Raw genomic sequence first — 15,972 nt, forward strand, 5'->3', positions numbered from 1 at the left:
ACTTTTTATACCTGAAAAAAGTTAGACTGTTAATATAATTGTATCTGCCATATATTCTTTTGAAATATTGGTAGAAATGTAATGGTTAATGTTGTCAACTTTTAGGATCTGGAATGGCCTGGAAGCTAAACCTCCAGGTTTATCAGTAAAGGATTATCTAGATTAAGGTTCAGGTTAGCCTCTGAGACTGTCTGTGAGGGATTAATTGATGTGGGAGCACTCATCACAATTGTAGATGGGATCATGCTATGAACAGGGAATCCTGGACTGTATAAAATGCGGCAAATAAAGCCGAGCGCTAGTGTGCTTCGTTGGTCACTGCTTTACTGTGGATGCAGCGTGACTAGTATATTCCAGTGCCTGCTGCCTTTACTTCCCCACTTTGAACTGTAAGCCAGAAAAAGCTCCCTTTGTCTTGAGTTGCTTTTGTCTGAGTGTTTTATCACAACAAAAGGAAAAGAAAGATATCATAGTACTCTAACCTAGTACGTGTTGTGTGTTTACCTATAGTAAAATTAGCAAGCAGTTTTATGTATTAGCATGTAGAATTGGATATGGTGATAGCTTAGAATCATAGAAATGTATTTTTATCTCCCTGAAAGCTTACCCCATAGTTGTGTGGAGGTTCCACGATTGTGAAGCTCCAGAGCACCTTGCTTGGCATTGCTGTTCTTTGTGGAGTGGCATAGGGTGAGGTTGTTGAGGATGCTTGAGCTTAGAGCACTTTTCATTCTGAGTATATTATACCCTGTCACTGGGTCCTACTCCCAGCCCATGTTATTCTGAATATTTAAAAAATATTTCTTCCAGAAGAGGGCAATGGAGCCCTTGAAACTGGAGCTACGAGTGGTTGTCAGCCTCCATGTGGGTGCTGGGATTCCAACCTAGGTTTTCGGGAATAGCAGTAAGTGTTCCTAACCCGGGAACCATCTCTCCAGCCCTTATTATTAATATTCAGATTCCAGCATTTTGTTGAGTGTGGTTACTGTAGAGCCTGCCAGTGGAGAGAAGACAATAGAAGAACACTTTGCATTTTTTGTGTGCAGTTTATTATCTTATTTTATGTGTCATGGGCGATTTGCCTGTATGCATGTCTGCACAGTGTGTACCTCTTGCTTACAGAGGCCAGCAGAGAGGGTGCCAGATGTCCTGGAAGGAGAGTTACGGGCGGTTCTGAGCTGATGTGTCTGTGTGTGCTGGGAATCGGAATCAGATTCCCTGAAAGATCAGTCAGTGATTTTTCTGTGGAGCCATCTCTCCAGCTTCATTTTGCTTTGCTTTTAAAGGAATTGTGTGTATTTCTACTTGTATCCCTTTGGCTATAACTTTGTTATTTGACTGCTGCCTGTAATGGAGGCTGGATAATAAGTGTTACCTAGGCAGCTATGTGTCCCATAAAACTGGGAGTTTTCTCTTATTGTTATGGGTGTTTTACCTGAGTGTATACGTGCACCTTGTGCATTCCTGGTACCCAGAGAGCTCAGAAGATAATGTTGGAGACCCTGGAACTGGAGTTACAGATGGTTGTGAGCCACCATGTAGGTGCTGGGAATCAAACCAAGGTCCTCTTTAAGAGCAGCAAGTGGTTTTAAGCATTGAGTCATCTCTCCAGCTTATTCTTATTATCCTTTTCTGTTCAGTGATGTAGAATATTAAACAAAATATTAGGCATTAAGCATTTGCTCCTTGTAACTAAGGAAGTTTAGGAAGTATTTCTTACATCTGTGCTACGTAAAATGATGGAATTCAGTTTTCTAATGGAATTGGCAGTTTTTTTGCTGGCACCAAATGTAATGTACACTGTAACCAGGACTAGGGTGCTTGCTAGGTGTGTGCCGCTGTCCCCAAATCATGTCATTTTCATCTTGAGAAAGAGAAATTACACTTGTTTCTAAAACAGTTTGAGTTGACAGAAATGCAGTGTTTTAATTTCTCAGTGCTACTATATTGTAGTTGTGTTATCTTAGAAGAGATTTTGATAAATATTTGGAATATATTATATGCTTAGATTCTAGGTAGTTGAATGGTTTTCCTGTTATAAAAGAATATCTGTTAACTTTCCTTAAATATTTATAGATTATTTTTATGTTTAAAAACGGTCAGTTTTAGCTAAGTTGTTGTATTTACAAAATGGAGAACTTTATCTTAAAAAAAATCTCTACTTAATAATTTTATTACTATCTTTTAAATTATGTCTATTACCTTAGTATCTTTAGTTGCTGCTGACTCTAATCAGAAAGACCATTTGTCTTGTTGCCATTATACACACAGCTCTTACTAGGCTATTTTGTAATACTAGCACTGAAAAATATAGTTTTCAAGAAAGGCTTTGTAATATGCCAAATGACATTTATATAAAGATGTACCTGAGAGCTGGACATGGTGTCATGCCTGTAATTTCATTGCTTGGAAGGATGAGGCAGGAGCATTACTTTGAGTTCAGGGCCAAACTGACTTTGTCTCAAAAAAAAAAAAAAAAAAACAACAAAATTAGAAAACAAACAAACAAAAAAAAGACAAATCTGATAATGTATCTCAATATAGACTATGCATAGACATGAAATTTTTTTTTTTTTCAGTGAGGTCAACAGTTTTGAGTAGATGGAAACTGTATTTTGAAAGGTGTGAGAGCATAGCAAACTTCACAGGGATGAAGTGGAAACTGGGCAAAGGTTCTTCATTTCACCAGATGTGATCTTATGAGGCTTGTGTGTATCATACACATCACCCCTGCTCCGGTGCAGCCACCCACATATGCATTTTGTTTGTTTTGAGAGACAGGATCTTGTTCTTTTGACCAGGCTGGCACTAACCTTGCAGTGGCGTCCCATGTGCTGGGATCATAGTCATGCAGCACCACAGCCAGCCGGTTGGTTGATACTCATGTTCCCAAGCTAGGATAGAAATACTGGGATTTCTTTCTGAATTGCATATGGAGTAGAACCATGAATACCCAGATTAATGTAACTGAAATCCTGCAGATAAACAGGGATTTGGTGAAAATGTTTTGATCCAGAAGTCACTTGTGAGATCTGGGGAGGCAGCTCAGTGGTGAATGCTTACCTCGCATGTGCACGCCTCCGGGTTCTTTTTCTAGCGCCTTGGTGGTGGGCCAGAGAAATAATTGATTTTCAGAATAAGTACATTTGACTGTCAGCTAAAGAGAAGTTTCTTTTTAGGTTGAGTGGGTTCTGGTGTTCACCCTTGAAGAGTAACAGTCTAAGTTGGAAATTATTTTTTTCATAGAATACAAAATGATACTTAGGTTCCTAAGCTTGCCCATCATACTCTGTTTTGACTCCTGTGCCTTTGAAGTTTCATATTTCTCAGTGACAGAGAACAGGAAATAATGTTAACACCAAACACACACACACACACACACACACACACACACACACACACACACACACACACCAGAAGAGCCGAATCTTGCTAAGGTTTTAAAATTTATTTTATTTTTTAATGTTTTGAGTGCAGGTTAATTAAAGGTTGTCTGTGTCTGTGAGGCATTCCATGTACATTCAGAAAGGGAGCTAACTGCTTTCAAGAATTCTAGAGGATTTGGCATAAGCTTTCAAATCTGTCTCATGTTCAAAGTTACAGCCATCTTTTCTTTGACATAGGTATGTTTTTAGTATTACTTTTTATCAGCGATATATTGGATTTAAAAAATTCTAGTTGGATGTAGAAAACACAGAAGAGATTGTCCTCATTATGTTTTGAAGAAAAAAAAAAGGAAATAAGGTAGTTTAAGAGGATATATTTATCGTGGAAATAAAAGAACAGCTTTTTTCCATGGAAATAAAATTCACAGAGGTATGACTATGAATGGAAACTGGAAAATGAGAAGTGTAAAGGGATCTTCTCACCCAGAGGAGGAAAGGAGATTCTGCACAGGGAAGGTCTCATGTGAGCAGAGGTGAGGGTGCTCAGTGACCAGGTGAGGGTCGTCAGTGAGTGGGTGAGGGGCACTCAGGACTGAGGGATGGCTTTGTAAAGCTGAGCAGTAGTGATGGAGTTAGCCTTAGTAGTAAGTGAGCAAACAATGAGCTCAACATCTTCTTGACAGTTCTAGGGCCTTTTTGTGTCTGCAAGTGTCCTTACGTAGTAAAAATAAAAAGTGAATTGAATCAGGAGTTTCATTATTATTTCCAGTTTATTTCTTAGCTGTGTGACCATATGTAGGCCTGAGTTCTTCGTTAACTGAGGATTACTGTCTTCAGGGCTATTAAAAATACTTAGCAAGGTAACATATTTAACAGTGTCTAGCCTGATGCTTTGTACCTAGTAAATCATCACATACATTAGTTGTCAACAGAACAGTTGTCCTTCCTCTCTAGTCCATACTGTAATGATTCATGGCTTTAGAAGGATATTTTTATATTACTTGCATAAAATTCCATTAAAAACTCTTGAAGTATTTCAGTGTCCTGCATAGTTGCTTAAAACTGAGTAATGCTCAGCTTGTGACATTTCTCTTAACTTCTGAAGAAAACTCCCAGACTTCCTGAGGTCTTAGAAGTAATTATGACAAGTGTGTGTATTAAAAACTTATATTTTAGCCAGGTGTAGTATTGCATGCCTTTAATCCTGTCTCTTGAGGCAGAGGCAGAGGCAGAGGCAGAGGCTAGCCTGGTCTACAGAGTGAGGTCCAGGATAGCCAAGGCTACACAGAGAGACCCTGTCTAGGGAAAAACAAACACCCAAAGCAAATCAAAAGCATAACTCTACCTTTTAATTCTTTAATAAATTACCGACTCAAAGCTCCTTTACCCTGTGTCTCCTTGTAAATCTACACAGCTTAGTTTCTAAGAACTTTTCGTTATTTCTTCAGGACATTAAGTTAGAAGAGGGCAGTAAGAGTCAGCTTATCTCTTCCTGAAGACAGCAGAAAGTGGTGGCTGCTAATTGACATTCTCTTAGTGAGCTTCTTTATGCTAGCCTTAAATGACTATGGAATTACCTAAGCTGCTACAGTAACAATGGTTTCTCACAGAGGAGCCAAACAGTTGTCAGTAAGAAAGGCTGGTGGTTATGACAGAGAGGAATATACACACAGGGGGAAAGAGAGAGAGAAAGGCAGAGAGTGAGTGAGCTTTATCTGTACAAGCTTGTGGGGGAACAGAACAGAACAGGCATAGGAAACAATGTTTCAGACAAAGCTCTTAGGTTCCACCTCACTGTACTTTTAAAACCTAAATGCCACTGCAGCAGGGGTCTGCTGCACTGTCCCTAGCCCCGGAACAAAACTCCAAACAGAAAGCTGGCACATAGTTTGAAAGAGGAGGTCTTCTTTTTTTCCAGTGGATTCCGTATTAGTTCATTTTTCCAAAGTTTTCACTGTTGTTTCTTTACAGGAAGAAAAATCTCCATGGTAACAATTGATCAGAGTTATTTATTCTTTAAAAATGCATGCATTAAAAATTCTTCTTACTACCTATGAAATCTCCCTTTCTTTTTTTTTTTTCTCCCCTATGGAACCATTATAGACAGCTAATTTCGTTCCCTTCAATGGAGTAGGCATTCTGTTGTGTGATGGGCGAGTTAAAGTCTCCCATCATTGAGTGCTTGGGCTGTGGTTTTCCCTTGAAAAGTTGCAGTAAACATTGCTCTGTGTAGATCTTAGGTGCTCTATTCTGTGCATAGAAACAGGCCTTTCTCCCTAGCACTCAGTTACTTTTGGCCACTTATAGACCTGACAAAAGGATATAAAAGGAGGGAAAAATGATGGTCCTGGGCAAAACAACACAGGAATGTTTTGAAGATAGGAAGTAGAGAAAGACAGAGATACTGTTCCCGAAAGACCCAGCCCCATGACCTGCCTCCTCCAGCTAGGTCCTGCTGCATTAAGGTATCTAGAACCTCCCCAGATGTTGCCCCATTGAGGCGCCACCTTTTAACAAATCAGCCCCTTGGCACAGGGGAGCAGCTCACAGTCAAACCAAGTGCTAGGTCAAGAGGACACATTTTTCCTTTTGTTAGATATTTTCAGTCTAAGCAGTGATCATTGACACCACGGTGCTTTCTGATACTGCAGGGAACTGTGTTCAACACAATTTGTATTCACCCAATATAAGTCTAAGTATTTGGCTTAATTTAGAATTGTAGGGGTAAGTAACCATGGGTGAGAAGGAAGAGTCTTTTCATCTTTGCATATAATTGTTTGCACGAAGATTTTTGGAGAGGCTGGGTCTATTTTCTACTTGAACTGTTTCTCCTTATTTTTAATTCACTCTGTCTTGAGCACGATATTTCCTGTTTCAGACCCTTTCTGAAACACTTGGTGCTCCCCCAGCCCAAACGTCTCTTGTCTCTCAAGTGCTTCCTTCATTCTTACTGTTTCAACTTGATGCTGTATTTTATCACTTCGTTCATTTGCCCCTCCCCCGTTGATACAAGTACAGGAATGTAATTTTTAGTTGTTGATCAACCTGTGGCAGTTAAGATCCTCTCCTATAAGAAAACTTCGGACTGGATGGTATATTGAGTCAACTGGATGCTTTTCTATTGGTGAAATATAAAAACTGAGTTTCCCCTTAGCCACTTTGTAAAAAAAAAAAAAAAAAAAATTCTTTTACGTCTTCCATATTCTCTAAAATTCACAAATTTTTGTTTTGTTTTTTTTCCAGAGACATAGTTTCTCTCCGTAGCCATGGCTGTCCGCTGTCCTAGAACTTACTTTGTAGACCAGACTGTCCTTGAACTTAGAAATCTGCCTGCCTTTGCCTCCTAAGTGCTGGGATTAAAGGCATGCACCACCACTGCCCAGAGTTTTTAAAAATTTAAATAATGCTATTTGTGACAGCAGGAGAGGCACTAAAGGCTCTCTTGTGTATGTGTACATTCCTGTAAGTTGGGGGTTTTTCACAGTCTTTGAGAAAACAGTAGGTAGTTTAGAAACAGCATAAATAGTTTACAAGGCTTTCCAAAGACTTGACCAGAATAATCAACTTTTAGCAACTTTAAATAGTAATAATTTAAATAATCAACTTTAAACATTTAGTTTTAAAATAAACAGCTTATTCTCTAAGAAATGTGTCAAACAGAATGTGAAGATAACAGCTATTTGGTAATATGTCTAAAACAGTTGACCATTAAGAGTTTGTTTGCTATGTGAAGATTTTGAGAAGTAAAATCAAATATGTTGCTCTTTGGTCATATATCTTCCAGACTGATAACATCTGGTGCCTGGGAAGGCAAGAAAAGCGAGTCTGAATCAGACTTTTGTTTATCCTGCTGTTTATAAAGGTCTATGAAGTATTCATTTAAGAAAAAGTCATTCCCTTGATGATATCTTTAGTAAAGGACTTTAGTAGTGATTGGAATTTAATGTACATTTAATGTACAATTTATATTATGAAACCAAAGGTGATCTTTAACACTGTTGTTAGAAAGGAGGTCACTGCAGCCAGAGCGCAGTGTTCTTACCACTTGCAAGCTTTCTCTTGGGGACTGAGGGTTACGTTACGTTCATTCGGTGCAATCTAGTGTTCTTCAGCTTGCAGCTTCCTGCCTCTGTGGTACTGGGCTGGCTTGTTAGGCACACATGTGCACCATGTCCATTTTACACGGTGCTGGGACTCCTGCTGAGGACTTTTCATTCATGCTAGCTGAGCGCTGTACTAAGCCAGCAGCAGCACTGCCTTTCCTAGGGTTTATGGGCATCCTTGTTTGCATTAGTGGTTTGCCTGGTAGGGTTCTCTGTTAGGTTACATTTTACTGAGTTCATTGTTTGAAATTTTGTAACACTATAATATATTGAAATCTGAAAGGTTTTGAACTGAAGCTACAAATACTTCCTTTAAACTGTTTTGTGTAAAGTTCATTTTTAGTAATGAAATAGATTAAGATTATGCCTTAATTTCAAAATGAAAACTTGTTTTACTTATTTAGCTTCTGGAAGTCAGTCTTGGTAATTGCATGAATTAGATGGATAAAATTTTCTATTTGAATATACCTTTTATAATTTGAAATAAAAAAACTACCAAGTTAGACATATGAACTAATTTGTTATGCTTTGTTGCCACACTTGGTCTTTCTAGGCAGTTATACTTAAGCATGAACATTGACGACAAACTGGAAGGATTGTTTCTTAAATGTGGCGGCATAGACGAAATGCAGTCTTCCAGGGCAATGGTTGTAATGGGTGGAGTGTCTGGCCAGTCCGCCGTGTCTGGAGAGCTGCAGGAGTCAGTACTGCAAGATCGAAGTTTGCCTCACCAGGAGATCCTAGCTGCAGATGAAGTTTTACAAGAGACTGAAATGAGGCAACAGGACATGATATCACACGATGAACTCATGGTGCACGAGGAGACAGTGAAGAATGACGAAGAACAGATGGAGACACACGAGCGGCTTCCTCAAGGGCTGCAGTACGCACTTAATGTCCCTGTAAGTACTAACTGTAAGAGGGGAGCTAAGTAGGAATGATAGGTAATCCTACACGCCCCCAGAGAAATCGCAGTTTAAAGGTTCGTCACTTCTAATAGACTGAGTGAGCTGTGAACAGCTACCACTTTTGGAAGGCAGAATTAAGTTTTTGTGTCTCATTTTAGAAATCTACCTTCTAACATTTATTTTGTGGTCAAGGTCATGTGTGCACTGGATTTTAAGTGTTTTCTTTTTAAAGACACTGTGTTTAGCATTTGGTTTGTTTTGATTTTTTGAGACAGGGTTTCTCTGTGTAGTCCTGGCTGTCCTGGAACTCACTGTGCAGACCAGGGTGATGTTGAACTTACAGATCTGGCTGCCTCTGCTTCCTGAGTGCGGGGATCACTGCTGCCTGCCCAGCATGGGTTCTTAGAGAGCATGGAGCCTGAATCTTAACCGTATTTAGAGAAAGAGCACACCCGGGGGTGTTTCTCCTTCCTGCTCTTTACTGCATGTTGTTCAGATTGGCCCTAGGGCTTCCTGTGTGCGAAGAATGCACTGCCGCTTATTTCTTTCGTTTCTCCGGATACCCCATTGTGTCTTTGCACACATTTGGTTGATTTCTGTCTTTGGAAACGGTCTTAGCCCTTTACTCTTCCCTGTCCTTGACATTAGGGTTCAGCACCCAAGGTGTTCTTTTTGTCTTTTTGATTGTTTTTGGTTGATGTTTGTTTATTTGTGGCAGGCTGTCATTATGTAGCCCAGATTGGCCTAACTTTTGCTGTGTGGACCAGGCCATCCTTAAATTTTCTGATATCCTCCTGCTTCTACCTCCTTAGTGCTGGAGAGACTAAGAGACTGAATTCATGTGTTTCTTCCCACCTTTATATTTATTTATATTTTGTTTGTTTCAACAAAGAATCTTGTTAAATAGCTCTGGCTGTCCTGTATCCTTATTATGTAGCCCAGGCTAGCCTTAAACTCCTTGATAATGCTTCCGCTTCAGCTTTCTACCTCCCCTATTACTGGTGTTTATAGGCTTGCTGACACCACGCCTAATAGTCTACTTTGCTTTCACTCAGTGATGAGTAAAACCAGAACCATAGCTCCAAGTCTTAGCTCTTCCACCACTGGTACTAGGTGAGGTTTTTCCCTTCTTTACTTACAGTGCAGCACTCTTCTTTGCTTGAGAACCATCATCTATCCTGCCTGAATATTTACTTTAGCCATAACTCATCGCTGTCTTCCAGCGTAGATAGTGAGTGCATCTTCTTTACCATTCTGCACTAGGGACTCCAGGTTGAACCCTTAAGTAGACTGTGGTGACTTGTTCAGGGTCTATCTCTCTTATAAGGTTGTGGATTCTAGAAGGCAGCAGCTCTGTCTATGTTCTGCCGTAATGCAGGTGTTGAAACCTAGTGTGAGTAACTGGATAACCGTTTACAGTTATGCATGTGTGCACCAGCTTGTACCAGCCCGGTTGCAGAGACCTGCTTCTAACGGAGTACGTGAATCGGCGCCTGAGAGACGAGCCAGCTTCCCATGCCTTTAGTCAAGCCCAGTAGAATTCTTACACGCATTGTTAGATTTGATTTGATAATACTTTGATTTTTTACTTAGGAGAAAGAGTGGTCTGTAATTTTCTTTGCCTGTAATATCATTGTTTAGTTGTATTTTTTATTGCTTGCCTCAGAATGAGTTAGGAACTAGTCTTTGTTTCCTGTCTTTTGGAAAAGATAGGAGAGATTTGATACATTTCCTCTTAGACACCTGCTAGAATTCTCCAGGATCTAGTGCCCTTTATTTTGGAAGACTTAGAAAGTCTTTGGCAGTTTTTCTTTTATAGATGTGGGCCTATTCAGATTATCTGTTTCTTCTATTATGAGTCTTGGCAGCATGTTGCAAGAAACTGGTCATTTCCATCAAAATTTTCCAAATTCAGATACAAAGCCTTTTGCAGTTGTTTTTGTTTTTATTATTATTCTTTAAATGCACCTGGAGTTGCTTTACTGTTTGATGTTAATAGTTTCTTTTTTCTTAGCCTGGCTATAGGCTCATGTTTTGTTGCTTAGTTACCACCTTTGCCATTCTCAAGCTTATAGTTGAGTAGTGTTAAACTGTATTTGCAGTGTTGTATAGCAGGTCTCTAGAGCTTCCCTGTCGTATAAAACTGGCACTTCATCTGTTGAGTACTGCTGTGTCTGTTACCTCCCTCCCAAAGTGACTTACTGATTTTATTGATATCTTAAGAAAACTATTTTGTTGTTTTTTCTGTTGATTTCCTTTTCCTTTTTTAAAATTATTTATTTTTTCATAAATTGCAGTTTATTCAGTTTGTATCCCAGCTGTAGCCCCCTCCCTCAGGCCCTCCCAATCCTACCCTCCCTTCCCTACCTCCTCCCATCCCCCTCCCCAAGTCCACTGATAGGGGAGGTCCTCCACCCCTTCCCTCTGACCCTAGCCTATCAGGTCTGGCTGCATTGTTGTCCTCTGTGGCCTGGTAAGGCTGCTCCCCACTCAGGGGAAGGTGATCAAAGAGCCAGCTACTGAGTTCATGTCAGAGACAGGCCCTGTTCTCCTTCCTAGGGAACTCACTTGGATACTGAGCTGCCATGGGCTATATCTGTGCAGGGGTTCTAAGTTATATCTATGCATGGTCCTTGGTTAGAGTATCAGTCTCAGAAGTTTTCCTTTTTCTTAAAAGTTTATTTTATTTTTGATTATGTGTACATGCATGTGTGGGTGAGGTATGTGTATGTGAGTGTAGGTGGTTTGGAGACCAGAAGAGGGAATCTAATCCACTGAGGCTTGGGTTATAGGTGATTGTGAGTCATCTGATGTGGGTGCTGGGAGTTGAACTCAGCATGTTCTAAACCACTGAACCATCTCCCCTGCCCCTGATTTATATTTTCAGTTCATTGATTTCTGCTGTGATAGGGTGTATGTTTGTGTGTGTGTGTGTCTGTGTCTGTGTGTGTTTGTTTGTGTGATCTCATGTAGCCTAAGCTGGCCTTGAACTTTGTAGCTGAAGAAGATAACTATATGGCAACTTGGAGGAATTCACTCTCTTTCATTCTGTGGGCCTGGGGATTGAACTCAGGTCATCAGTAAGGTAGCAGGTGCTTTTACTGGCAGAGCCATCTCACTGGTCCTATTCTTTCCATATGTTTGCGCTGAGTTTAATTAGGTTATTGATTTCAGGCCTTCTAGTCTGACCTGTATCCAGTACTGTAAGTTTCTCTCTAAACGGTGCTTTAGTTGTATCACTAGTTGAGTTTTAATTACATTCTCTTTTCTTACAGCTTTCATTTTTTTGAACTATGTATTATTTGGAAGTGCATGGTTTAATTTCTGGGTATTTGATAGAAGGATATTTTCTAGCTTTTGGTTTTTTGCTGTTACTTGATTTCTAGTTTTTTAACTCTATTGTCAAAGAGTAGATACTATTTGATTGCTGTGTGAAGGTGTCCTTTATGGCCAGATTGTATTGTGCCTTGAGACACTTGAGTGTGAACATTAGATTCTACTGTTACTTGTATCCAGTAGTCTATAGACTGTAGTAACTTTTATTGGACAGGGTGCAGCCTGAACTGTCTTTGTTTTTTAGTTTCTGTAGCGATCTTTTTCAAATGAGAACTTCTTACTCCTTTAATAAAATGATGTCATTGGGTCCTCATTGCTGGACAGCTAATATGCACTTACTTGCATGGATGAAAATAGTAGTTGTGTCAGTCTTCTTTCACAGCAGGTTACTACACTCTCCTCATATTTCATTTTAAGCATATTGGACTACATTAATTCACCAGGTCCACAGTGGCACTTCTTGTTTCTTTTGTACATGCTGTATTTATGCCTGCAGTAGTCTTGTTGACATCTCAGCTTTTGAAAGCTTTCTCTTTGATTTTTATTATGGTCAACTTACTTTGCATTTCTTTGCTTGTAAGACAGTTCTCATTATGTTTAAGGCTTACTTTCTAGGTCTTACCTTTACATTTTGTATTCTTAATACTTGGGTTATAGGAGGCAACCCAGGTTTTTTAATGAAGAGGCAGTTGTTTTAATTGAAGAAAGATTTAAACTGAAAAGCTTATATCTTCAGTTCAGGCAGCTGCATACATCTATGTAATACACAGTCCATCAGAACATAAAACATTTTCATTATTCTAGAAAGTTGCCTTGTAATTCTTCCTAGTCATTTACCTCCAGAATTGTTAGGATTTGTTTTTCATCATAGTTTATTGTTGTCTTTCTTGGAAATTTCATGTAATGGAATAAAATATAACTGTCATGTGTGGATGCGTTTGTGAGGCATATTATTTATCTCTCTTGATTGAGTATTAGTACTTCATTGTTTTCCTTATTGATTAATATTCTGTTTTAATATCCAAACTTTCACTGTCTTCTTTGTGTGTATTTTCTTATTTTAATTATTAGAAATGAAGCTACTATTAAATGTATTCACTGTACTTCTCTTGTTCATTTTTGTATGCCTCTCCTGAGTTTTGTTTTCTGTTTGATGACTTAGTATCCATCTTTAAGTCAGAGTTAAGTTTCAACTCTGTCCTCCATGATAAAGTTTGAAGTCAGATAGAGTAATTCCTCCAGTTTTGTTTTTGGCAAGACTTTTAGGACAGTTTATATCCTTATATTTCGTGTACATAGTCAGTGTTAGTTTAGAGCCATCTAGGTTTTTATTTGGATCACATTGATTCTAGATATTGATTTTATTATAATCAACATTTAACCAGTAGTGGCTTCTAATTCATCACATGGTATACCTCTACAGTTTTTTAGGTTTTCTTTAATTTTCCCCAGCATTGTCTGTAGTTTTCAGTGTTGTTTAATTAGACACATTTTGTTTGGATGCTGTAGCAAATAGCATTGTTTAAAGTACCAATTGAGTTGATTACAAGGCTAAAGAAAAGTAGTTGCTTTTTCTATTGACTCTGACAGTTGCCTGGAAGTTCTTGGTTTCTCTGCCTGTTCCATATGTTTGCAACCAGTGCTTGCTGAGCTTCCCTTCCTTGTGGAGAGCCTTTTTACCCTGCCTATGTCTGACATCTTGAAATACATCTTTTAAGAAATTTATTTGCTTGCTAGCAAGTGCATTCATGACCTAAAGCCTTGGCAAGCCTTTGGCAAACACTACCCTTGACCTACACTCCCTGAGTCCAGCCTTGCCATCTTGTGTTGGGTAGGCTTCCCATGCTATACCCAGCTTACAGCTTGAGAGGCTCTTGGGTAGGTGACAGGGAAGAGCAGAAGAGAAAAGAGACAATCCCTGCCCCATTCCTAACCCTCTGTCTACCTCAAATATGGTTTCCACTCTGTAACTTGGTCATTTTGAGGATGTTTTTATTAGTGAAATCAACAATATATGACCTTTTGAGATTGACTTTTTCACTTGACATATAAGTGAATCAGAGATCCCTGTAATCCATTTTTCTAGGTAGGTCACAGGTGAACAGTCTGTTACTGAGAAGACATTGTGGTTGTTTCTCGCAAGTTTTAGCTAGTACAGAGAAAGCTGCTGTGGGAAGCAGTACACATTAGTACTGGGTGTTGTATGAACACAGGTTCTGCTATCTCCACAGTGACCGTCCTTCCCTGTTCATAGCTGTTGCCTTGATCACTCCTAACGTTTTGCTTTCCTGTCTATGTTTTCATAGGCATTTCACTTACAGGCTTGTGAGGGGTTTTTCCTCCTTATCAGCACAGTTGAATGTTTCTCAGCTCTTTATTCTTTTAAATGTCTGCTTGATGCTCCATTTGTATGATTTCCAAACTGAGTTGTTGTTCCTCAAAGACAGTGATAAGTGAATTTGAAAAATCGGTCATGTCATTAAACAGATGGTCAGAATTGGAGATTTATGTAACATTGTTTTATAATGGACATAAAGACATGAGGGATTTTTCCCCCCTTCTTAGTCTTATATTGCCACTGGTGGCAAGGAGTAAGGCTTGGGATTTTAAGTATGCATTGTTTTTCATTGAAAACGGTGTTTCACCTAGAACAGTATGATCCTGTTTCTCAACGTGTATAGACTTAGGAGTAACAGGCTGTTCTCAACATTTTTTCTAGAATGTGAATTTAAAACAGTATTGAAAATGGTAATGGTTTTCTTCATTTGCTCAGTCACTTGGTAATTACAAAGAACTCCTTTTCATATTACCTCATGTCAGTTTTGAATTAACACTTGTCTCATATTGTGAATGATTTTAGGTTCTGTACCCTTAGTAAATTCTCTCTAGTTTGTATTGAAAGTTACAGTTAAAAGTTCTTACTTGTGGCAACTCAGTGCTCAGGATTTATTTTGATTTTGTACTCTGAATCAACAGAGGCCAACTTTTTAATACATAGTTTACTCATCAGACTTTTGTTCTCTGATATGTTACATTTAAATTATGTTAAAATATGGTAAAGGAAAATGGGAACTCTTTATCCTCACTGGGCACACTGCAGATGCCTATCAGCTGCATAGTGTCTGAGCAGGACGGTGTCCATTCAGGCTGCTCCATCACTGCCCCTGTCTCGCTAGACAGCGCCTTGTTAGAAGCTCTGCAGCTCATCTCAGACTATGAAGAAAAGATGTCATCTATCTTCTCATTCTTATCAAGTGCATCAAAGAAGAGCTAAGAACTCATAAACTTGGATGCTCTTTCTCTTTCCTAGTTGATGACAAGCATGTCAAGTGGAAAGGTCTGTGGTTTGTGTGTTCAAACTGGAGCAGATTATAACTGACAACAGTACATTTTGTCTTCTGCTAAACTATTGGACTGTATCACTTGAGTGAAAATATTTTATAACTTGGGAGCCATCTAAAAATTTATGTTCTTGGCATACAGTGGTATATAGAAAATATTTTAGGAACATACAACTCCTGAAAGGTTTACTTCAGCATTTATGTGGCTTTTTTTTTTTTTTTTTTTTTTTTTTAATGTGAAGGTCAAAAAGACAACTTGTGGGAGTTGGTTTTTACCCTCTACCATGTTGTGGGAGCAAATTCCAGTTACCAGGCTTGGAGACAGGCACCTTTACCTACTGAAGCTTCTCAGTGGCTTTGTGTGACATCCTTTGTTTGTTTGTTTGTTTTTTGTTTGTTTTATGTACATTGGTGTTTTAACTGCATGTATGTGTGTGTGAGGGTATCGGATCCCCTGAAACAGGAGTTGCAGACAATTGTGAGCTGCCTTGTCAGTGCTGGGAATTGAACCCAGGTCCTCTCAATAAGCAGTCAGTGCTCTTAACTGTCTCTCCAGCCCCCTCTGTGACATTCTTAAATTATAAATATCTGTGCTATAGGATAGAATTACAGCTATACTTTAATGTGTTTTGTTTGATTGAGTAAGTTTTCTGGTGGGTCTGGAAACTCAAAATGTATTTGACCATTGAGTAGGTCTTCTTTTTGCTTTTCAACCTTAAAGATTTCTGAAATCCTATTTTTAAAGAAGATGACATAGGCAAATATAATTATATTTTATGTGTTTTTTCAGACTCATTTGCAAGTTACAGTCTGTTCTTAGTTACAATTGAGTATCTTTTTCAGATTTATTTAGGGGATTCAGTAATAATTTGTTATGTTTGTAGGCTGTTGATTTTTG

General features: G+C 38.9%; 1 protein-coding gene across 8 annotated transcripts in view; it reads left to right on the top strand.

Moving 5' to 3' along the window:
- Positions 1 to 15,972, top strand: part of Znf148 (zinc finger protein 148) — a 111,969-nt gene that overhangs the window by 48,591 nt on the left and 47,406 nt on the right. For all 8 annotated transcript variants that reach the window (XM_021651533.2, XM_060370270.1, XM_060370269.1 and 5 more), the window contains one exon: positions 8,043 to 8,391. In XM_021651533.2, the coding sequence (XP_021507208.1) occupies positions 8,059 to 8,391 (333 nt within the window). In that variant the 5' untranslated portion in view covers positions 8,043 to 8,058. The remainder of the gene's footprint in view (positions 1 to 8,042; positions 8,392 to 15,972) is intronic.

The sequence above is a fragment of the Meriones unguiculatus genome, chromosome 17 (genome assembly GCF_030254825.1).
Source record: "Meriones unguiculatus strain TT.TT164.6M chromosome 17, Bangor_MerUng_6.1, whole genome shotgun sequence".
Classification (NCBI taxonomy): domain Eukaryota; kingdom Metazoa; phylum Chordata; class Mammalia; order Rodentia; family Muridae; genus Meriones; species Meriones unguiculatus.